This window comes from Eumetopias jubatus, unplaced genomic scaffold, assembly GCF_037043125.1.
Source record: "Eumetopias jubatus isolate StellerSeaLion01/CBP00866 unplaced genomic scaffold, mEumJub1_p1.0 scaffold_7, whole genome shotgun sequence".
Classification (NCBI taxonomy): Eukaryota; Metazoa; Chordata; class Mammalia; order Carnivora; family Otariidae; genus Eumetopias; species Eumetopias jubatus.
In genome coordinates, this window is record NW_028274813.1 from 27,891,967 (window position 1) to 27,916,011 (window position 24,045).

Consider the following 24,045-nt stretch of genomic DNA (forward strand, 5'->3'; position numbering starts at 1 on the left):
TTTCTCACAATAAACCGTAGAATTTTACAGTTTTTTTTCTCAGTATCAACTAAAAAGATAGCACATCAAATAAAACATAGTATTCAGATTTGTAACAAACAAACCAGCACACAACCTGACTTATCACTGCATCACTGATGTCACCACCAACATTGTCAAAGTAAACATCCACTCCAGCTGGGCATAATTCACGGAGCTGTTCTGCCACATTCCCCTTTTTATAATTAACTGCAGCATCAAAGCCTAGTTCTGAGGTCAGAAAGAGGCACTTCTCCTGTGTTCCACAAATTCCCACCACTCTGGAACAGCCCATCAAATGGCCAATCTAGGGGGGAAATTTTTAAAAATTAAACAATTTTCTGTTGCCACATTTAAGTGTAAAAATGTGAAAGCATACAAGATATTACAAGTATATGAGAGTATTCACAATTAGGTTTGATTACAGAGCTGTTGGCTTAAAGTAATTTGAAGCCAAAAGAATTGAGACCAGATACAATGTCACTCCTAAAAAAATGAAGACTGACTAATATTAGACTTAGTTTTAATGTTAAAATCACACAATTTAAAGCTGATTTCATAAAAGGAATAGTCAGACTCAAAACATCACTATCTTGCAGTTCAATATTTTTCAGGCCTCTGAGGAACTAAAATCCCTACTATGATAAAATGTTTTGTTCCAATGGTTTTCACACTATAAAGGCTGTTATTCATAAAACAGTTTACTTTAAAATTCTATCATAATCCTGACTATGTTTCTAGAACCCAGTAAGTGCCCTCTTATTTGAAGATTCTTTTCAAAAATATGAGTTTGCCTTTTAATTCATGAATTCCAGATAGGTACTCTTTGAGCTTCTTCCTTATATTGATTAAAGCAATGCTCTTGCATTTACCATGTCTATTTTTGGTTAACAGAGAACAAGATACAGAAATCTAGGTTTTCCATGTTGTTATGAAGAGAGTCTAAGCAGGTAATAACATCATTTCTACCCGAAATGTGTAAAATAACATTATAAATGTGTTCAATTTTCTATTTTAAATTATATACATGTATCCAGAAATTTGATTATGATCACTTTTTTAGAAAATCAAATAATTCTCAGAAATTTTACCTGCCCGGCCAAGGATCCACAAGCACCAGCAGCTCCACTAACAACCATTGTCTGATTAGATCCAGCAGTTATATGACCTTTTTCCTGTATCCCAATCAAGGAAGTCAAACCAGGCATACCTATAGCTCCAAGAAAGTATGAAAGGTTCCCATCCACAAGTTGTGGGTCTACCTAAAATAAAATATATAACTTTAAAAAATAATACTAGGAATTCCTGTTTTAAGTCAACACGGTAGAAACAACCTGTTATGGACTGTTGTATACCCCCAAATTCTTATGTTGATGACCTATCCCTTAATGTAACTATATTTGGAGAAAGGGTCTTTATGGAGATAATTAAGGTTAAATAAAGTCATAGGGAAGGGGCCCTAATCCAGCAGGACTTGTTTCCTGATGAGAAGAGGAAGAGACACCAGAGCTCTTTCTCTGCATGTGCACAAACGAAAGGCTGAATGCCCTGTGAGGACACAGCAAAAAGGCAGCCAACTGCAAGCCAGAAAGAGAGGCTTCACTACAAACCAAATTTTCCAGCACCTAGATCTCAGACTTTTAGCCTCCAGAACTGTGAGAAAATAAATTTCTGTCGTTTAAGCCACCCAGTCTATGGTATTTTGTAATGGCATTCCAAGCAGACTAATAAACAACCCAATATGGTTTCTAGAACAGCGAACCATTCTTCAGTCTTGCTAAAATTCTATAATTTACTTGTAACAAAGTAAAAAAGAAATGAATATTACTTCTCTTTATAGTAAAAAAAACAAACAAGCAAAAACTTTAAAGAATTCCCACATGAGGGGCGCCTGCATGGCTCAGTCGGTTAAGCATCTGCCTTCGGCTCAGGTCATGATCCCACGATCCCAGGACTGAGCCCTGCATCGGGCTCCCTGCTCAGCGGAATGCCTGTTTCTCCCTCTCCCTCTGCTGCTCCCCCTGCACTCTCTCTCTGTCAAATAAATAAATAAAATCTTTAAAAAAAAAAAAAAGAATTCCCACATGAAAGACACTAACCATTCCTTCTTGTCAATGCCCCAAGTATATCCAAAAGAGAAGAAATATTTAAGGGGAGAACACTAGGCAGAGTTGGAAGGTTTTAAAATCTGAGCAATTCCAAAGTAAACATTTATCCATAAAAATCAGCTCAAACCCTACTGATGATTAAAGTGTACCATAAAAATATAAGGAAAGTGTGATACAATTTCTTTTAGTTTAATTACAGAATAAAATGAGGGCTCTCTCAATCTTTTAGCATTTAGCATTGATGTTTATATGTTTAGCAGGCCCTACCAATAATTAATTATACTTCTGCATTCTCTGTGTCTGTTTTCTTTTTTTCTTATTAACATATAATGTATTAGGTGTTTCAGGGGTACAGGTCTGTGAGTCATCAGTTTTACACAGTTAACAGCGCTCACCATAGCACATACCCTCTCTCTGTGTCTGTTTTCTTATCTGTTAACGTTAGGAGGAAATGGATCAAGAGAAATGATATGGAAAGACTCCCTACCATAAAAATTCCATAATAATTTTTTAAGAAATTGAATATTTTGGTAAAAACTTAATAAACCACCAAAAGTAATTAAGATTCACCCTCTTAATTTGATTTGTACTTAAACTGTCATAAATAAAATGGCAGTTTGTATTCAGCAGTCTTAAACAGCTATCAGTTAAATCTAGTGTGTACATAAAGGTAATTGAGATACTGAAGTCAACAATACTTAGAAAGGTCTACACAGGAATATTTCATGTAGGTAATAGTTATTTATTAGTACAGCCAATATAAAAACATTGAAAGATATGTTTGTGGTAGCAAATATCCTTTTTCCATCCCTTTTGAATTCCTCTTCCTCATTTCTAATACCTGTGCCTAAAGCCTTTTTAAGGCTTTTTAAGCTCTTTTTAAGCTCTCCCCAACTGCTCCATTTCCCACCACAGCACAATGACAGGGAAAACCAGAACCTGCTGCGTATTTCTTTTTCACTTCCTGGCTAAGAAATTTCTAGTTAAATAGATTTTACTAGTACCATTAAGTTGAAAATTATTGTATAACATCTGACACATTATCATTTGTATCTTAACAGTCACCTTTAACTGATAAGAATTTGTAATAATAAAAAGTACTAAGGGCACCTGGGTGGCTCAGTCAGTAAAGCGTCTACCTTCAGCTTGGGTCATGGTCCCAGGGTCCTAGGATCGAGCCCCATGTGGGGCTCCCTGCTCAGTGGGGAGCCTGCTTCTCCCCCTCCCTCTCCCTGTGCCCCTCCCCCGCTCCCACTCGTGCTCTCCCTCTCTCAAATAAATTTTAAAAATTAAAAAATCTTCAAAAAAAGTACAAAAATTTTATAAAACTTTTAAGAAAGTCTTAGTCATATTTCTCATAGCATCTAATTTCCACACTCATTTGTGAGAGAGCTAGTATTTTCATCTTGCAGATGAGGAAATAAAGGGTCAAAGGCATAAAGTAACTTCCCTGATGACATATATTAGGTTGAATTACATTAAGCTGCCAGGTTTTATAGGTCAAAACAGACAAATATTGATAAGTTCACATGATTCAAGTAATAGCAGAAACTGAACTCAGGACTTTGATAGAAAAAATAATTTCAAGAACAAACCAAATGCATTTCTTAAGTCAAATGGCAATTTCTCAGGAAACTTTAAAGCACACAACTCTAAGGGGCCTTCTGGTTGTTGGCATAAAATATTTTTTGATGCTTACAATTCAGGTTTTATTTTATATATGCAAAATTTGAGAAATAAACACAGAAAACACCACCATCCACTAATAATCTTAAGAACTGTCATATATAGTTATGGCCAACAGTGCAAAAGAAACAAAGGTTTTCCACATTTTGGAAGCTATCTAAAAGAAAATATACGCTTTTATTATTTTTCCCTGATAACAAACTGAATGCCAAATTCACAAAGTAAAAATTACAGGGGGAGGGAATCCAGATATTGTATATTATATGTCACCTTTTCAAGGCTATTTCCATCCAGAATAACCTTGGTTTGCCAGGGCCAATTAAAAGAAACCACAAAATCGCCTTTGGTAAAATTTATGTTTTTGCTTTCTTCTACAATCCCAATACCTCCACCATCAACCACTTGAGACAACTGCCAAGCTCTTATATAATCAGTACCAGTGTCTTCATTCATTCTGCAACGCTAAAAAAGAAAAACGTTGATTAGAATATAATTCTGCCTGATAATACTGGCCAGTTTATTAATTTACCTGGTGACTAAAAGAAAGGTATATAGTCAGTAATGTTAAATAAAATCTTAGTCAAACAAATCATATTTATCTTAAATTCTAACTTCCTTTCAGTTATTTTTTATCCTGAAAAAAAGAGGTATCCCCTCTCTAATCAGTAAAGCAGTACAATTCGAAAGGTATACAACTTTGTGAACAGACTAAAAACCGCTGAATTGTACGCTTTATTTTTTATTTTTTTAAGATTTTTTTATTTATTTGCGAGAGAGAGAATGAGAGACAGAGAGCATAAGAGGGAGGAGGGTCAGAGGGAGAAGCAGACTCCCCGCCGAGCAGGGAGCCCGATGTGGGACTCGATCCCGGGACTCCAGGATCATGACCTGAGCCAAAGGCAGTCGCCCAATCAACTGAGCCAACCAGGTGCCCCTACACTTTATTTTTTTTAAGTTTATTTATCTACTTATTTTTAGTAATCTCTACACCCATCATGGGGCTTGAACTCATGACCCCAGGATCAAAAGTTGCATGATCTTCTGACCCAGCCAGGCGCTCCTTAACTGTACACTTTAAATGTATAAACTGTATGATAGATGAATTATATATCAATAAAGCTGTTAAAATTTTTTTTAAAGATTTTTATTTATTTATTGAGAGAGAGAGAGAATGGTAGAAAGAGAGCATGAGAGGGAGGAAGATCAGAGGGAGAAGCAGACTCCCTGCTGAGCAGGGAGCCCGATGCAGGACTCGATCCCAGGACTCCAGGATCATGACCTGAGCCGAAGGCAGTTGCTTAACCAACTGAGCCACCCAGGCACCCTAAAGCTGTTAAAATTTTTAAACACTTAAAGAAATGTAAGTACTAATACATTACACTAGCAAAAATAATACAAAATACTGCGTCAATGGCTTCAGTGGATTGTGGCAAATTACCTACACTTACATGTTGCTATTACAAAACTACATTTTTTATAGAAAACAAACGGGCAACATATAGACCATAATACTATTCATTTCTATTGGCCTAGCGATTCTGCTTCCTCAATGAATATTTTCATTTCATTTCATTTCATTTCACTCAAGAAGAAATGAAACTATTTTTATACAGCTGTTCACCACAATTTCAGGCCAAGCATTACATCATACCCCCTAACCTTAGGTGGATGTTCTCTTTATTCTATGAAAACAAAATATCACAATGGCACCACACCTTTCCACAGGACTAGAGCTAAAGATATCTCTGGGAAGCAATCAAGGCTTTCTTCTTCTCTGTGGCTCACTCTTGCCCACTCATGAAGGCCAAGATGTAGAGGCCCACAGTGTGGTCCAGGAGATAGAAAAGATAGAAGGCTACTTGATTAAGGGGCCCCATGTGGTATAGTTTTCACCAGGGAAAAGGACCAAACAGGGAATTGAGGCAGAAGCTTCTATGACAATACACTTCTGCTAGTGTGCCCTTCCCAAGTATTCTTAGAAAGCAATTGCAACAGCCACTGAATACTGCCAGACCAAGGACTTGACCCTCTTTCTCTTCTTTTTTAAGGTAATTTATTTTTATTTTTTAAAGTAATCTCTACACCCAGTGTGGGGCTCGAACTAACAACCGCAACATCAAGAGTCACATGCTCTACTGACTGGGCCTGCCAGGTGCCCCCCAAGGACCTGACTCTTAAACAAGGCTAACAGAAAAAACAGGAACAAGTAATTCTCCATGTGTAAGCAAATGATGTCAAGACAATAGGATATTATATAACCACCAAAATAATGATATTTGGACTGGTTTTTCATATGAAAGTATGTACATGAAGTCACTTAAATATCAAGTCAAAGTAGTATATATACATTAAATACAACCACGTAAAATACTGTGTACACATGGTGATTAAAATTAATTTTGATCTTGCTTAATAAGGGCAGGAAGTAATGATGCCAGCTGTCAGCACAGTAAGAATAAGAACTAATAGGGCGCCTGGGTGGCTCAGTTGGTTGGGCGACTGCCTTCGGCTCGGGTCATGATCCTGGAGTCCCGGGATCAAGTCCCGCATCGGGCTCCCTGCTCGGCGGGGAGGCTGCTTCTCCCTCTGACCTTTCCCCCTCTCATGTATTCTCTCTCTCAAATAAATAAATAAAATCTTTAAAAAAAAAAAAAAAAGAATAAGAACTAATAAATGGATTTGGAAATTTGAAAAAAAATAATAAAATCAGTTATGAATTTGGATATATTATTTTTTCAAGAACAATGTCTAGTAAAAGCAACCAAAGTGATTTTCTTTTCTCCTTCCTTTAATTACTAAACACCATGCTAGTGACTGGAAATATAGTGATAAATAAGACCTCTGTCTCCACAAGTTTACTCTTTATTAGGGAAGACAGACATCTAATAACTACACAGATAATTCTTCATTACAACTGGGATAAATGCTATAGATCAAGGTCCTGTTTTGAGAAAATGTAACAGAGAAAGGACTAGTCTGAGGGATCAAGGTAATTTACCAAAGCAAGTCCTTTTCATGCAGGCTTTGAGGAAGTAACAGGAGTTCGCCACATGATGAAAGAGTAGTGGGAGGAAGACAGAGGGACAGCATGTATGAAGGTCTGTTTTAATTTTTACTCGGGGTTTTTAGTCAGGTATAGTAAAACAACGGACAGAGACAACTGCCTTGAAGGAAGGGTTTATTACTTACAATTCCCAAGAGGAGGAGCCCTGTGTGGTAACACAGGGCGACACAGGGAAGCACCAGAGTTAGTCAGGAAGAAAAAGCAGCAACAGGAGAGCATGGCCCAGAGTCTTTACTGTGGTTTCAGGGGGAAGAAATGGGCAAGACAGGGTAGGCAAACTTGAGTAAGTTTAGGATTAGATAGTCTGAATAATTTCCGTGGGCTCTGGCTTATAGGGGTGGTCCCTGGTTGTCTGGCACCTGGCCCTTTGGTGATCTGGGGCACAGAAAATACTGGGTTGGTGTGTGAGAGTTAGATGAAGGAGGGGGTTGGTATGTTCCAGGCAAGATGTTTGTTATCTCTAAAAATATGCTGGGGCGCCTGGGTGGCTCAGTGGTTAAGCGTCTGCCTTCGGCTCAGGTCATGATCCCAGGGTCCTGGGATGGAGGCCCACATCAGGGCTCCCTGCTCCGCAGGAAGCCTGCTTCTCCCGCTCCCCCTGCTTGTGTTCCCTCTCTCGCTGTGTCTCCCTCTGTCAAATAAATAAATAAAATCTTTTAATAAATAAATAAATAAAAATATGCTGGTAGGGGCAGTCTCTCCAGGATTAGGAAGACCCCTAAGATAGGAAAGCATTAAAAAATACAGAAAAGGAAAAACAGGGCTAATATAAGGCTTGAGCAAAAAGGGCCACTGGTGTGTTACACACAATAAGAGGCCTGGTGTGGCCAGAGTACAAGGGGAAGAAGTAAAGTAGGGTATGGTAAGGCTGGGCAGGCAAACAGGGACCAGACTATGTAGCATCTTTTTTTTTTCATCAGCAAGTATTTATTTATTCTATGAGTACAGTGTTATGGTAGATCTTGTTAACAACTGACCTAACATTTCATTAGGCTATTTTGATTTATTTTTTTAAATTTTATTATGTTAATCACCATACATTACATCATTAGTTTTTGATGTAGTGTTCCATGATTCATTGTTTGCGTATAACACCCAGTGCTCCATGCAGAATGTGCCCTCCTTAATACCCATCACCAGGCTAACCGGTCCCCCCCCACCCCCCCAGAACCCTCAGTTTGTTTCTCAGAGTCCATAGTCTCTCATGGTTCGTCTCCCCTTCCGATATCTCCCCCTTCATTTTTCCCTTCCATCTTTTTTTTTTTTAACATATAATGTATTATTTGTTTCAGAGGTACAGGTCTGTGATTCATCAGTCTTACACAATTCACAGAGCTCACCATAGCACATACCCTCCCCAATGTCTATCACCCAGCCACCCCATCCCTCCCACCCCCCACCACTCCAGCAACCATCAGTTTGCTTCCTGAGATTAAGAATTCCTCCTATTGGGCGCCTGGGTGGCTCAGTTGGTTAAGCAACTGCCTTCGGCTCAGGTCATGATCCTGGAGTCCCGGGATCGAGTCCCACATCAGGCTCCCTGCTCGGCAGGGAGTCTGCTTCTCCCTCTGACCCTCTTCCCTCTCATGCTCTCTATCTCTTTCTCTCTCAAATAAATAAAATCTTTAAAAAAAAAACTAAAAAAATAAAAAAAAAAAGAATTCCTCCTATCATATGATACATGTCTTTCTCTGACTGACTTATTTCACTTAGCATAACATCCTCTAGTTCCATCCACGATGTGATGTGATATATATATATGTGTGTATATATATATATACACACACACACGTGTATATATAACGGAATATTATGCAGCCATCAAAAAAACCAAAATCTTGCCATTTGCAACAGGCTATGTAGCATCTTAGACCATGTCCAGAACGTTAGTCTTTATCTCAAGATTAAAGGAAAGCCATTAAAGATAAAGGTGACGTGATCAGTTGCTTTGTAAAAATATCTTTCTGGCTGCGGTTTGAAGACCATCTAAGGGGGCAAAGAGTGTATGCAAGGATACCCCATTGGGAGAGGAAACAATGGTCATTCAGACTAGGTAGATGTCCTTGGGAGTTTACGAAGAACTGTACTGAACTGAGATGTACTTAGAAGTAGGATCTGCAGGACCTGAGGTTGACTGACAGAATGACTAAAGAGAACGAAGAGACAAAATTCTCAAGAAAAACTCAGTGCTTTATAGCATGAAATGAGTGGATGGAGGAGCTATATACTTCCCTAGAGGAAAAAGAGGTTTTCTGTTTTTGTTGTTTTGAGGTTGAGGGTATTTAGAAGTGGAGGTCATGAATTCAATTCACGTCACAATCTTAGTTGTTTCATCATCTCTCCTAAAATCTTTGGGTCATAAATTTCTCTCACTGTAAGACTCTCAGAGGGAAGTCTGAATAGGAAGTTTGTTCCACCTTAAAGAATACTGTGTAACACACATCCTTTCTGCTTGTTTTCAACTATTCCTTTTTGACTGCTCTGTTTGATTTTTAAAACCCTTCTAACCTTGAACCTTGGCTTTATTTTGGTAAATTTTATTCTCTTAATTTACTTTGTACTTATTATCCTGGGCTTAAATGACATGCTTTACATTTTGTTCATCAGGGCATGGGTAATCCTTTGTGCCCTGAGCTATGTCTTATACACTGCAGAGGTGAAGTCTTAAGAAATCCAAACCAGTCATGATCAAGACTCTAAATACTAAATAGTGCACTGTCATTTTTCTCCTGAATTTGTGGTAATTATTCTCCTCATGTGATTTGCTTAGCACAGTGTTGAGTGTGTTGAGAGTGTTGAGGCCCATAACTTGACTGAGCTTGTCTTAGCTGCCATTGAAAGATGGAGCATCTTTAGGTCTGTAGGAAATGTGACCTAATTTACCCCTCTGTATCAACTTGAACATTCGTCTACTTAGAATGTTCTAGACCAATCACCACCTCATTTCCCTAGCCCATAAAGAAAATTTTCTTCCTAGCCCAGGGAAGAATTTTGAATGAAGTCATCAATTTGCTTTCCACTGTTAGCATAATCAAGTGTGACTGGTGTCACTCAAAGAGGCTGAACTGCACTCCTGGATCAGAGGAAAAAGGAGCCTTCCCAAAGCTACAACTCTCCTGGCAGAAAACGGCACTGCCATTGGGCATCCGCTGTAAATGAAGCCTGAGAAGAGGCAAGCCAGGATTTTCTTTATCCCTTACAAGGGCACTTTAAAAGCCAAAAGGAGGCGGCAAGCAGACAGTACAGAAATAGTAATACAGAAAGAGACTATAAATTGCTTATTTGTTTCTTTGGCCAACTTTCTACTTTTCACAGACTAATGTATAGGAGCGTCTGTGAAAAGTAGAAAGTTGGCCAAAGAAACAAATAAAAAAAAATGTCATCTTTTTTCTTATTTATATTGCAAATTTTTCTAAGTTTGCCATTTCTTTTGATTTTGTACATGCTATTTTATTGTGTCTTACAAAATACAGTGTTTTTTTAAGCAGTCATATTTATCAATCATGTTTTTTCATATTAGCTGGGTTTGCTGTCATTCTTACAAAGTCTTTCATTCCCCAACACCATTCAATTGTTTACCCAGACATATATATATATATTTTTTTTTTAATGTCAGTCACCATACATTACATCATTAGTTTTTGATGTAGTGTTCCATGATTCATTGTTTGTGAATAACACCCAGTGCTCCAAGCAATACGTGCCCTCCTTAATACCCATCACCAGGCTAACCCATCCCCCCACCCGCCGAGAGAGAGAATCTTAAGCAGGCTCCACATCCAGTGCAGAGCCAATGCATGACCTGAGATCATGACCTGAAATCAAGAGTCAGATGCTTAACAACTGAGCCACCCAGGTGCCCCCTAAAATTTTTTATAGTTTCATTTTTTTCTTTAATTTTTTTATTATCTCTTAGAATTTATTCTAGTGAAGGATTGAGCTAAGAATGTAATTTTTTCCAAAAGTATACAGTGAACTGATCCAACACAGTTTATTGAATAAGCTATCCTGATTTTCTTTTAACTTTTTATTTTACATAAATACTCACAGGAGGCTGTAAAATTAGTACAAAGAACAGAAATTAATGAAATGTACAAGAGGAAAACAATACAGAAAATCAACAAAACCAAAAGTTGGTCCTTTGAAAAACTAACAAAACTAACAAAGTTTTAGCTAAACAGACCAAGAAAAAATAGACAAGACTTAAACTACTAAAATCAGGAATGAAAGAAAGGGTATTACTACCTATCTTTCAGAAATAAAAAAGGATTATAAGGAAATACTAAGAACTGTATGCTAATAAATTATAAAACTTAGATGAAATGGGCAAATTCCCAGAAGCTGACTCAAGAAGAAACAGAAAATCTTAGCAGACCTAAAACAAAGATATTGAACAAGTAATTTTAAAACTCTCCAAAAAGAAAAGCCCAGGCCAGAGAGCTTCATTGATGAATTCTACTAACCTATTCAAGAATACCAATTCTTCACAAACTCTTCCAAAAACAACAGGAGGGAACATTTCCCAACCCATTCTGAGGCCCATAGTACCCTGATACCAAAGTCAGGCAAACACATCACAAGAAAACAACAGACCATGAATATAGTCTCATAACCTTAAATGGATGCAAAAAACCTCAACAAAATAGTAGCAAACTAAATCCAACAACATATCGGGGCACCTGGGTGGCTCAATCACCCACATCGAGCCCCACATTGGGCTTCGCACTCAGAGTGGTGTCGGCTAGTCCCTGTATCCTCTGCTCCTCCTTCCGTTTGTGCATGCATGCACACACACACACACACACACACACACACACTCCCTCTCTCTCTCAAATAAATAAGTAAATAAATCTTAAAAAAAAAAATCTTAGGGGCACCTGGGTGGCTCAGTCGGTTAAACGCCTGCCTTCGGCTCAGGTCATGATCCCAGGGTCTTGGGATCGAGCCCTGCATCGGGCTCCCTGCTCCGCGGGGGGCCTGCTTCTCCCTCTTCTCCCTGCCGATGCTGTCTCTCACTATCTCTGTCTCTCTCAATAAATAAATAAAATCTTAAGAAAAAATAAATCCAACAACATATCAAGGAATTATACACCAGGAACAGGTGTCATTTATTCCAAGAATGCGAGACTGATTTAACATCTAAAAATTAATAAACCATATCAAGAGATTAAAAAGCAAAAACCACACAATCATCTCAATAGAAGCAGAAAATGCATATGACAAAATCTAAAACTTCTGAGGGGAGGGAGGAAGGAGGACTTATTATTTAATGGACACAGAATTTCTGTTTTGGATGACGAAAAGTTCTGGAAATGGAAAGTGGTAATGGCTGCACAACATTGTGAATGTTCTTAATGCCACTGAATTATACACTTGAAAATTGTTAAAATGGCATATTTTGTTATATATATCTTACCACAATAAAAACAAAACAAAAACAAAAAACATCCCTTTATGATAAAAACACTCAACAAACCAGGAACCAAATCAGGAATAGGAGGAAATCTCCTTAACCTGATAAAGGGCATCTACCAAATCCCACATCATACTTAATGGTAAAAGACTGAATGCTTTCTCCCTAAGATCTAGGAACAAAATAAAGATGTCCACTCTCACCACTTCTATATAACATTGTACTGGAGGTTCTAATCAGGCAAGAAAATGAAATAAAAAGCATTTGTAGGGCGCCTGGGTGGCTCAGTTGGTTAAGCGACTGCCTTCGGCTCAGGTCATGATCCTGGAGTCCCGGGATCGAGTCCCACATCGGGCTCCCTGCTCAGCAGGGCATCTGCTTCTCCCTCTGACCCTCCCCCCTCTCATGCTCTCTCTCTCTCATTCTCTCTCTCAAATAAATAAAATCTTAAAAAAAAAAAGAAATCATTAAAAAAAAAAAGCATTTGTATAGGAAAAGGAGAAGCAAAAACTATCTCGGTATAGTCTTAAGTCCACGTAGTAGTCCTAAACAGTATCTTTCAATAAATCTCCTTTCTCTAAGTGAGTCTGTTCCTTCAAAAAGAGATCAACTAGCGGGGTGCCTGGGTGGTGCAGTTGGTTAAGCTTCTGACTCTTGGTTTTGGCTCAGGTCGTGATCTCAGGGTCATGAGATTGAGCCCCGTGTCAGGCTCAGTGCAGTCTGCTTGAGTTTCTCTCTCCCTCTCCCTCTGCCCCTCCCCACCACTCTAAAATACATAAATAAGTCTTTAAAAAAAAAGAGAGAGACCGACTAGAATAAGGGCCTTATACACAGCCTGCCTTGTAAACTAGATCAATCTGAGAGAATTTCCAATCCTAATCTACTATCTTTAAGCTTTATTTACTACCGGGAAGTGACCTGGACATTTGAAAGAACCTGATTAACCACATGTACTACTATTTTGAAAACATTCTTCTATAACATTCCTTCATATACTAGTGAATTTAAAAACAAAGGCAATCTGTAATTCCCAGGTATCAAGATATAATTGCTCAAATATTTATTAATCATAAGGATTGCACAATAAAATTGAGATGCAACATGCAAAATATGAAAATAAAATTAATTTTCACCAAGTCACAAAATCCTGATTCTTACCATGTAAGGATCCACAGAAAGATAAAGAGTTCTCACTTGTACTTGTCCTTCATTGATATTATCTGATAAATTTACTTCTTCTATTCGGAAATTTTCTGCCACTGGATTACCATTTTTTCCTAAAATATTAAGGAAAATATAAAATCAAAAAGTTACTTTCCTATGTGGTTATTTATTATTCTTTGGAAGGTAACTCTAGGATTCAGATAACTCCCCTTTAATGCAGACATGAATAAATCTATATTGTTTTATAATTTCTCTGTAATACAGTATAAATTCTTCAAATAGTTTCAGTTGCTGTTGATTTTCCCCAAGAAGTTCCTGTGGAATATTGCTAACACCTCAAAATTTCTTTTTAAAGATGATTCCAGATAAATCACCTCATCTGTTTTAAAATTATAGGATTTCAAAAAGTGAAAACTCACAGCCAGTTTAAATTATGAAAATCCAAAATTTACAAGGCAGCAGAAACACCACATCAGCCAAAATAAATAGTTAAGTAAACCTTCTTTCCTCATTTTAAGAAGAAATGGAAACTTAAATGAATGCAATTTTTTTAAAAAGTCAAATCTTGGCGGCGCTCGGCAGCAGACCGCCATGGGCTGTGTCATCCGTGGGCAGACAAAGGGCGCCGGGTCGGTATTCCGCGCGCATGTGGAGCACCGCAAGGGCGCCGCGCATCTGCGCACCGTGGACTTCGCCGAGCGGCACGGCTACATCAAGGGCATCGTGAAGGACATCATCCATGACCCGGACCGCGGTGCACCCCTCGCCAACGTCGTCTTCCGGGATCCGTACCAGTTTAAGAAATGAACGGAGCTGTTCATCGCCGCCGAGGGCATCCACACCGGCCCATTCGTGTACTACGGCAAGAAGGCCCAGCTCAACATAGGCGGTGGGCACTATGCCCGAGGGCACGATCATGTGCTGTCTGGAAGAGAAGCCTGGTGACCGGGGCAAGTTGGCCCGAGCCTCCGGAAACTATGCCACTGTAATCTCCCACAACCCAGAGACCAAGAAGACCCGAGTGAAGCTGCCCTCAGGCTCAAAGAAGGTCATTTCTTCAGCCAACAGAGCTGTGGTCGGTGTGGTGGCTGGAGGTGGCCGCATTGACAAGCCCACTCTGAAGGCTGGCCGTGCCTACCACAAGTATAAGGCAAAGAGGAATTGCTGGCCACGTGTGCAGGGTGTGGCCATGAACCCTGTGGAGCATCCTTTTGGAGGTGGCAACCACCAGCACATCGGCAAACCTTCTACTATCCACAGAGATGCCCCTGCTGGCCGCAAAGTGGGTCTTATTGCTGCCCGCCGGACCGGGCATCTCCGGGGAACCAAGACTGTTCAGGAGAAGGAGAACTAGGGCTGGGGCCTCAATAAAGTCTGTCCTGTCACTAAAAAAAAAAAAAAAAAAAGCTAAAGTCTTGGGGCACCTGGCTGGTTCAGTTGGTGGAGCATACAACTCTTGATCTCAAGGTTGTGGGTTCAAGCCCCACACTGGTGTGGAGCCTATTTTAAAATAAATTAAAAGGTCTTGAAAACTAGAAAATTTGAAATATTGAAAGAAAAATCTGTAAGCAGAAAATGCCATCACTAAAAGTGTATTCTCAGTTATGTTTAATATAAGCAAACTTCATATTGATTAAATCATCAAATGTCTAAGGTGGGAACAGAATATAAACATTTTAATCTAACAGCTCACTTTACTAAAACTGAAGTCAGAAAAGGTAAATGGGGGCGGGGGGGGGAGAAAAAACTGACAAGGTAAGTGATTTCCCCAGGCCACACACTAAGTAAACAGTAAAACCAAAGCAGCACGCGCCCAAACCTCCCAGGTTATTTCCACACCTAAGTTCCTATGATTCAGGTTAGATGTCAGCACAGACGTAGGTCAGTGCTTTTCACATAAAACAGAAAGGCAAATTTTAAGAATCAGCAATACATACTACAAAGAAAAAACAAAAGCTATATATATTTGTAGTATAACCTTTTAAATATAGTAATTCCAAAATACCTTTTTTTCTTCAACAAACAGCCTTGATAAATAAGTAATCACTTTAAAAATTGATATTACATTGCTTAGAGTTTCTTCTAATATCTCTACTAGGGTTAATATCTTCCTAAGTTAATTTACCACATTGACTATTACTTTCTGTTCCTTCATTTTCATTAATAATTATGATATAATAATTATGATTTGATAATAATAATCAAAGACCGTGGTGCCTGGGTGGCTCAGTTAGTTCAGTGTCCCACTACTGATTTCTGCTCAGGTCATGCTCTCAGAGTAGTGGGCTCCGCCCAACCTTGGGCTCCATGCTCAGCAGGGAGTCTACTTGAGATTCTCTCCCTCCCCCTCTCCTTCCGCCCCTCCCTCTGCTCTCCCTCTCATAAATAAATCTTTAAAAATAACAATAATAATTATCAAAGACCACAGCTGTTCATTCATCACAGACAAATACATACCAGGTCGGGAATTCAATACCACTCTTTGTACAATCATCACCTTGCTGCACAGTGGTCTCGCAAGATTTCTGTATAAAATATAACTCCTATAAACAGAAAAGTTTTTAAATCACAAAGTTTTAAAATATTCAGCAATTAAAAAAAAAAGCACATTTGTGTTTCTGAACGAGGAGAAGAAAAATCAAATTTAGGATCCAGAAAAGATATAGTCTACTGTCCGAGTTTGCCTCTGCAGATATGTAAAGAAAGACTAAATCTAATTAGAATTTTTGGCTAAGAGGAACAAGTTCAAAAGACTAAGACAAAATGTTTTTGGCCTCATAATTCAAGCACATTCATCTTTATACCATCATGAGTGAGCCTCCCACTGTGGCTTGATTAAAAGAGAACATGATATATTCCTCCAGAGTCAAACAGTTAATCTAGTAGCAAAATAAGAACACTAGCTGCTTGAGGTGTAACCAAATTTTCAAAAAATATTTTATTCATTTATCAAAGTGGAAATTAACAGTTTTGTTGATAACAGAAGTAAAACATCAGAGGTGCTCGACCGGCTCAGCTGGGAGAGCATGTGACTCTTGACCCCGGGATCCTAAGTCCGGGCCCCACGTTGGCTGTAGAAATTACTAAAAAAAAATAAACTTAAAAAAAAAAAAAAAGGAAAACATTAAAAGCATCTTTAAATCCTCACATTATAGGAAATTCTGTAATACAGAATGGCACAATAAGAAAGTAAAGGATCAGTTTATTCTGGATTTTCAATTTGAGCTAATGAAAGAACCAAAATGAAGTTCCAGGGCTGGCACCATCTGCCTTGTGGGAAACAGCCCTGATCTTAGCGAGTGTTACTATGTGCCAAGCACTCCTGTGAGTGCTATGAAATACACACACACACACACACACACACATTCATTTAATATTCAATGCATATATTCTTTTTTCAAAGATTTAAAGTAGTCTCCACACCCAACGTGGGGCTCGACCTTACAACCCTGAGATCAAGAGTCACATGCTCTACTGACTGATTCTGCTAGGCAGCCCAAATATATATACTCTTTTAATCTAACAATCCTATTAAGTAGTATTATTATCCCCATTTTACAGAGGAGGAAACTGAGCCTTAAAGAGTTTAAGCACTTTCCTAAGGTGGTGGAGCTAAAATTCAAACCCAAGCTGCCTGACATTCCAGAGCCAATCTCTTAACTACTACATAAAAATGTCCATCCTGGGGGCGCCTGGGTGGCTCAGTCGTTAAGCGTCTGCCTTCAGCTCAGGTCCTGATCCCAGGGTCCTGGGATGGAGCCCCACATCAGGGCTCCCTGCTCAGTGGAGAGCCTGCTTCTCCCTCTCCCACTCCCCCTGCTTGTGTTCCCTCTCTTGCTGTGTCTCTGTCAAATAAATAAAAATCTTTAAAAAAAAAAATTTCCATCCTGTATGTTTAAGTTGTTTGACTTCTAAAATGCTAGGCAAACATTATCTTTCTTAAAATTAATATACTTATTTACCACTTCTGTCTTCTCTCCTTAGATATTTTATCATCTTTAGTACTAACATTGAGAAGCCCAAAGGAAAACAACTGTATCAACCACTTATTTATAACAGTTGCAACATATTTAGCTCTTAACATCATTTCTAATTTTATATAAAAGATTTTATACAGCAGCACACTTAGACATTTGACAACCATCTGTAAGTCCATTTGACATTTAATAATCCTTTGCCTTGTATCACTGGGTAATTTTGTTTATGCATGACTCTACTCCTAATCCAGTTTCTAAGTTTGCAGGATATTTCAATTTCTTCATTTTTCTCTGTATCCTATAAAGTACCTAAGTATCCTATATAAACCTGATATTCATATATACTCCAAAAAAAGTTGAATCATCGCAGGGTATTTCCCAAATCTTGCTTACCACAGTATTTATACGTAGATAATTTATACAGAACTTTCACAAAGATTCCGTTACTTATTCTTTAAAACAAAGTTATATAGGTAAATATATTACTATTCCCATTTTACAGGGAAAGTGGAGATACAGTTTGTACCCAAGATCACAGAGCAGGTAAGCAGAGGAGTTGGGACTGGAATATAAATCTTATTGTACCAGATCTCGCATGCCTCATTCTTTGCACTATTGTCCCACAATCTCCCATAAACAGGGTTTTTACATATACAGCCATATAATGATGTCCAACCCTCCTACAGGTACTCTTTCCTAGAGGAAGGGAATTCTACTCCCAATTAAGAACTAAATGATGTTAGCAACATTCAGTAAGACAGAAGGAAGAACACTGCTTTCTTACTTTTTATAATATATGTATTTATAACCTCACTGGTTGTGACATTAATGGCTAGCTGCCCTCAATATCCTTTCTCTCTTTCACGCACAATGTTGCCCTGCTAAAAGACTGCATTTCCCTGTTTCCCCTTAAAACAATCCCAGACATCATCCTACTGCCCAAAATCCCTCAGTTTGCATCTCTGGTAACAGATTATTTTAAATACAAATACTAGGGGCGCCTGGGTGGCTCAGTCGTTAAGCATCTGCCTTCGGCTCTGGTCATGATCCCAGGGTCCGGGGTCCTGGGAACGAGCCCTGCATCATCGGGCTCCCCGCTCCGGGGGAAGCCTGTTCTCCCTCTCCCACTCCCCCTGCTTGTGTTCCCTCTCTCGCTGTGTCTCTGTCAAAAAATAAATAAAATCTTAAAATAAATAAATAAACACTATACCATTAACCTGACAGAATTGTTAATATAGGTAATTCCTTAACATCATCTAATACCTAGTACATATTCAAATTCCTGATTGTCTCTAACATGCCTTTTTTTTTTGCCAAATGTAGGCAACTTATTTTTTATTTTCCCCCTTTTAAAATTTAAATTCAATTAATTAACATATAATGTATTATCGGTTTCAAAGGTAGAGGTCAGTGATTCATCAGTGTTATATAATACCCAGTGCTCATTACATCACGTGCTCTCCTTAATGTCTATCACCGAGTTACCCCATCCCCCCCACCTCCTTCCCGTCCAGCAACCCTCAGTCAAACATGTCTTTTTACAATTGGTTCATTAGAATCAGGATTTAAGGTCCACATACTACGGGCGCCTGGGTGGCTCAGTTGGTTGAGCGACTGCCTTCGGCTCAGGTCATGATCCTGGAGTCCCGGGATGGAGTCCCGCATCGGGCTCCCTGCTCGGCGGGGAGTCTGCTTCTCCCTCTGACCCTCTTCCCTCTCATGCTCTCATTCTCTCTCTCTCAAATAAATAAGTAAAATCTTTAAAAAAAAAAAAGGTCCACATACTACATTTTGAGTCTCCTCTCCTTTTTTATTTCATGCCATCGATTGTTGAAGAAACATTTGCTGCTTAATTCCTTTGTCTATGGAATGTCCTTTGATTGCTTCCGCATGGTGTCATTTACCTCATTCTTCTATCTTCCCCATCCATACCCCCCACCATCCCTGACTAGTAGTTAGGTCTAGAGATTTGATTAGATGCAGGTTCAGTTTTTTAGGCAAGAACCTTTAAAGGTGGTGCTGTGTGCATCCTATTTCATCACATCAAGAAGTCCAAAATGTCTTATGGGGCTAAACGTATTTTTAAAAGGAAATTTTCTATTGAATCACCTTATGTATAAATTATGGAAGAATTAAAAAGCAAAATTTTCCAATTTGATGCTGGATCCATAACTGCCCCAAAGTGGTTATTAACAGCACCATAATTTTCAATCAAAGGAGTCTTCCCAAGTTAAGTTTCATATTTGCCCTCTTCCCTGATTACTTTCAATGTATGCTTTCTTTAAAATATGCACACTGTAGATTTGTCCAAATACTGTTTCTCAGAACTAAAAGTACACTATCAAATTTCTCTCCTGTATTGTTAGAAAGTTTTCAACTGTCAAATACAAAAGTTAACTAAGATAGGATAATTGCACAATATCCCTTGATAGGACAACAAACAACACATTTAAAACTTAAAAGAACTTGATTTAGTCCCGAAATTAAAATCTTAAAATATGACACATCTAGTTCTAGATCTGAAAGGAGGGATAGCGGTGGTGTTACATTCATCCCTGGCAGAGGAGTGGGGAGAGGACACTCAGTTCTTTACTGACTGACATTAAGCACACCATGTTTGCTTGGTCTGATATTAAGTGGGTTTCCAATTATGTTAAGTAATATACCAAAATAACACCAGATCAAGAATCAACTGAAAAATTCACTCCCGCCCCCGCATCAGGCTCCCCTGCTGAGCGGGGAGTCTGCTTCTTCCTCTCCCTCCGCTGCTCCCCCTGCTTGTGCGCGCTATCAAATAAATAAATAAAATATTTAAAAAAAGAAAATTTCACTCCTGTGCTGGTCATAAAGAGTGTGTTATCTGAGCGTCTACCTTGTAGCCTAGTATTAGGAAAAGGGCACTGAACTAAGGAGACAGAGTACTTAGCCGGGTTCTAATCACTTGGGATCGTAGGAAAGGCTCTTCTCTCAGCCAGTCTTCTGAATGCTACCAAGTGCCAGGAGCTGGGCTAAAGTTTTTATAACCGTTGTCTCGCTTAACCCCTCCACCTAACAACTCTATGAAGATGGTACTGTCATTTATCCCCATTTTCTAGACGAGGAAAGGGAGTAAACAGAGAGGTCAATAACTTGCCCATGTTTGCACAACTGGCAATGACCGACACTGGAACCCACACTCAAATCAAACACAATACATCCCACTCCCGTAACATGAGCTTCCTAGTATCTTTTTAAACAAAACACTTCCCTATACTGATCTCGTTCAATTATCCTGCCACAAATGGCTCTGCTGACCACGGCCTTGTTATAAAAGGTGGAAATCTCTGGGATTTCCTCCACTCGTTCTGGCTGGCTGGTCGCTCCCTCTCCTTTTGAGCGTTCTGGTTTCCTCCTCCTACCCAAGTCTAATATGTGGGGATTCCTGCCTGGCTCTTCCCCTTTCCCATACTGACCTCCCCTTCCTCTCTGGCTCCCACTACCAACCATTCACATGGAAATTAATAAAAATCTGCGTCTACAGCCCAAATTTCAAACTGGCTTCCCTGACTGTAAACGCCGAGAGGATAGGGATCCGTGTCCACGATTTACGTTCACTCTCTGTCCGGTACATGATAGGGGGGCTCAATAAATATGTGTTAAATGAACGTCCCAGACGCACCTTAAACACAATTACGTCCAAACTCGAGGTTGTTTACTCCCAACAGTTAAAAAAAAAAAAAAAAACTCTGCCTCTGCTCCTTCTGGAGCATTCCCTAGGTTAGCGACCTAGGCAATAACGCCAGCATCGCCGCAGCTCCGGAAAAAAAAATGGAGGTCACCCCGGCTCCTCGATCCTCCCACACACGGAAGGCGTGAGCCAGCCCCGGGTTCCCCGGACAGCGGCTGTGCGGCCGACCCTCTCCCGGGACTCACCCCGACGCAGCTGGGGAGCAAATCTCGCGCGGCGTGTGGAGCTTGCGAGGGGCCTCCTGCGCGACCTCAGCCCTCCGAACCCAGTACGCAGGCGCACTACTAGACCTCTGCTTCTCGCTTCTGCCCCCTTCGCTCCAGCGGCGGGTTTTTACAGTTTAGGCAAGATTCCCGGGTTCCCACGTTTCGGAGAGAGGTGGGGAAAGTGCAGAGTTTAAAAGGATCCTCACTTGTCTGGGCAGTGTGTTGAGGGTTTTTTTGTTGTTCCGGCGGGGGAGGGGCAGAGGTCTAAGAATCATGACCTGAGCCCAAATAAGAGGGGGTGGCATACCTGACTGAGCTACTCAGGAATTTGATTCGTTGTATGGACTTCTCTCTGAGCCTCAGATTGGAAAATTACCGTGAGACAGGGGCCATCAAGCCTATCCCTGGTTTTATAGACAGGGAAACTGAGACTCGGAGAGCTGATGTGGTTGGACCACCCACTTTCCTGCTGGTTAGGGGCAAGGTGGGGGTTAAAATTGCCTCTCCAGATTGCTGGGCTAGGACCCTTTCCCTTACAACAGGGCTGTCTTTTCTTTCACAAAGAATCCCAGCTTCCTCAAAGATGGATTACCCAATGTTGAAAGAGTGATTCAACTGCTTCCTTTTTGACTTTCTAATTGATTAAATTCTTTCAAGTCTATCTCTTAACTCAGGCAAAAGATTCTGCCGGCAAAGCATCCCCTCAAGCAATAAGGACTGCCCTGAGCCAGCAAGACCCCAGTGACTGACCCCAAGACAATGACTGATGTGACCTTTACTGCCCACCTGCATATACCCATGACCTTTGCCCCACATTTTCCTTCTATAAACCTGGAAGTATTTTCAGCACTTTGGAGGCAGTCTTTGAGACACTAGTCCACTGTTTTCCCGGTGTTAGCCTCACTGAAATAAAATGCCTTTCTCCTTTCACCATTTGTCCCTCTGCCTTTGGATTTTATTAGCGGCAAGTGGCCAAACCTGGTCTGTTTGGGATCCCCAGAGCCAGGTGCCCTTGCACCCCTGTGCCCCTGCTACAGTGTGAACTGATTTCTCAATTTCATTAATTATTAATTGCCTTTTGTGTTGAACTGGGTTGAGCAAGACTTATTCCTAAGACAGCTTGGATCCCCAGGGACTTTAATAAACCCTAAGAGAGGGCGCCTGGGTGGCTCAGTTGGTTGAGCGACTGCCTTCGGCTCAGGTCATGATCCTGGAGTCCCGGAATCGAGTCCCGCATTGGGCTCTCTGCTCAGCAGGGAGTCTGCTTCTCCCTCTGACCCTCTTCCCTCTCGTGCTCTCTTATCTCTCATTCTCTCTCTCTTTCAAATAAATAAATAAAATCTTTAAAAAATAAAAATAAAAAAAAATAAACCCTAAGAGAGACCATTCTGAGTTAGGCAGGTGAAGGAATTGCTATTTATATTGTATTCATGTCCGAGCTAATAGCTCAGCATAAATCATGGTATTCAGTAGCTGAATGATGACTGGGGTAGTGAGCAAGAGGGTAAGAATCATTCAACAGTTTGGAGCTTCTGGTAGCTTTATCTCTTAAAAATTTTTTTAAGACTTTATTTATTTATTTATTTATTTATTTATTTATTTATTTGACAGAGAGCACAGGCAGGGGGAGCAGCAGGCAGAAGGAGAGGGATCCCAGGACCCTGGGATCATGACCCAAGCCAAAGGCGGACGCTCAACCGACTGAGCCACTCAGGTGGCCCTCATCTCTGAAATTTTTAACTTCTTTGAGAAAGCTTCAGGAAAGGACTAGAAAGATTATAGTACCTTGCAAACTCAGACAGGAGCTTATCTCTTATTGGTCTTGTACAGGTAGACCTTCAATAACATTTTTTTAATAACTTGAACCAATTGATAAAAGAAAATGATGGGCGCCTGGGTGGCTCAGTTGTTAAGTGTTTGTCTTCGGCTCAGGTCATGATCCCAGGGTCCTGGGATCAAGTCCCAGGTCAGGCTCCAGGCTTCTCCCTCTACCCCTCCCCCCTTCTCCTGCTCTCTCTTTCACTCTCTCTCAGGCTCTTTCTCTCTCAGATAAATAAAATCTTAAAGAGAAAAAGCTCTAACAGACTAAAAGTAATAGCATAAAGTAAAGGTAGTCTAGAACTTGATCTTAAAAGGAACTTTTTTTTTTAAGATTTTATTTATTTATTTGAAAGAAGAGGGAGCATGTGCCGGGGGAAGGGGCAGAGGGAGAGGGACAAGCGACTCTCAGCTGAGCAGGGAGCCTGACCTGGGACTCAGTCCCAGGACCGTGGGATTATGGCTTGATGACTTGAGTGAAGGCAGACATTTAACCTACTGAACTGCCCAGGCACCCCTAAGCGTCCAACTCTCAATTTCAGGTCAGGTTATGATCTCAGGGTTGTAAGATCTAGCCCCACATTGAGCTCCACGCTCAGCACTGAGTCTGTTTGTCCCTCTCCCTCTGCTCCTCTCCTCTCTCTCTCTCTCTCTAGAATAAACAAATAAAATGTTTTTTAAAAATCAATCAATCAATCAATCAATCATGAGCTCATGAAAGGAGAGAAACCTATCCAGAATATACCTAGCTAAACTTCTCCCAAATTCTTGAACCTCAGAAACTGTGTGAGATAATAATTAGTGTCATAAGCTGCTAAGTTTGGGAGTAGTTGGTTATGCAGCAATAGATAACTAATATGCCCA

General features: G+C 39.9%; 1 protein-coding gene and 1 pseudogene across 1 annotated transcript in view; one reads left to right on the plus strand and one right to left on the minus strand.

Annotated features, from left to right (window-relative positions):
- The window catches only part of PTGR2 (prostaglandin reductase 2), a 34,452-nt gene extending 13,059 nt beyond the window's left edge, over positions 1 to 21,393 (minus strand). Inside the window, exons 1-6 of the mRNA XM_028102172.2 lie at positions 21,343 to 21,393; positions 15,911 to 15,996; positions 13,448 to 13,566; positions 4,083 to 4,274; positions 1,110 to 1,280; positions 116 to 325 (exon numbers count right to left, since the gene is read on the minus strand). Coding sequence (XP_027957973.1) covers positions 116 to 325; positions 1,110 to 1,280; positions 4,083 to 4,274; positions 13,448 to 13,566; positions 15,911 to 15,947 — 729 coding nt within the window. The 5' untranslated portion in view covers positions 15,948 to 15,996; positions 21,343 to 21,393. The remainder of the gene's footprint in view (positions 1 to 115; positions 326 to 1,109; positions 1,281 to 4,082; positions 4,275 to 13,447; positions 13,567 to 15,910; positions 15,997 to 21,342) is intronic.
- LOC114208075 (large ribosomal subunit protein uL2 pseudogene) lies at positions 14,033 to 14,808 on the plus strand (annotated as a pseudogene).
- Positions 21,394 to 24,045: the final 2,652 nt, after the last annotated feature.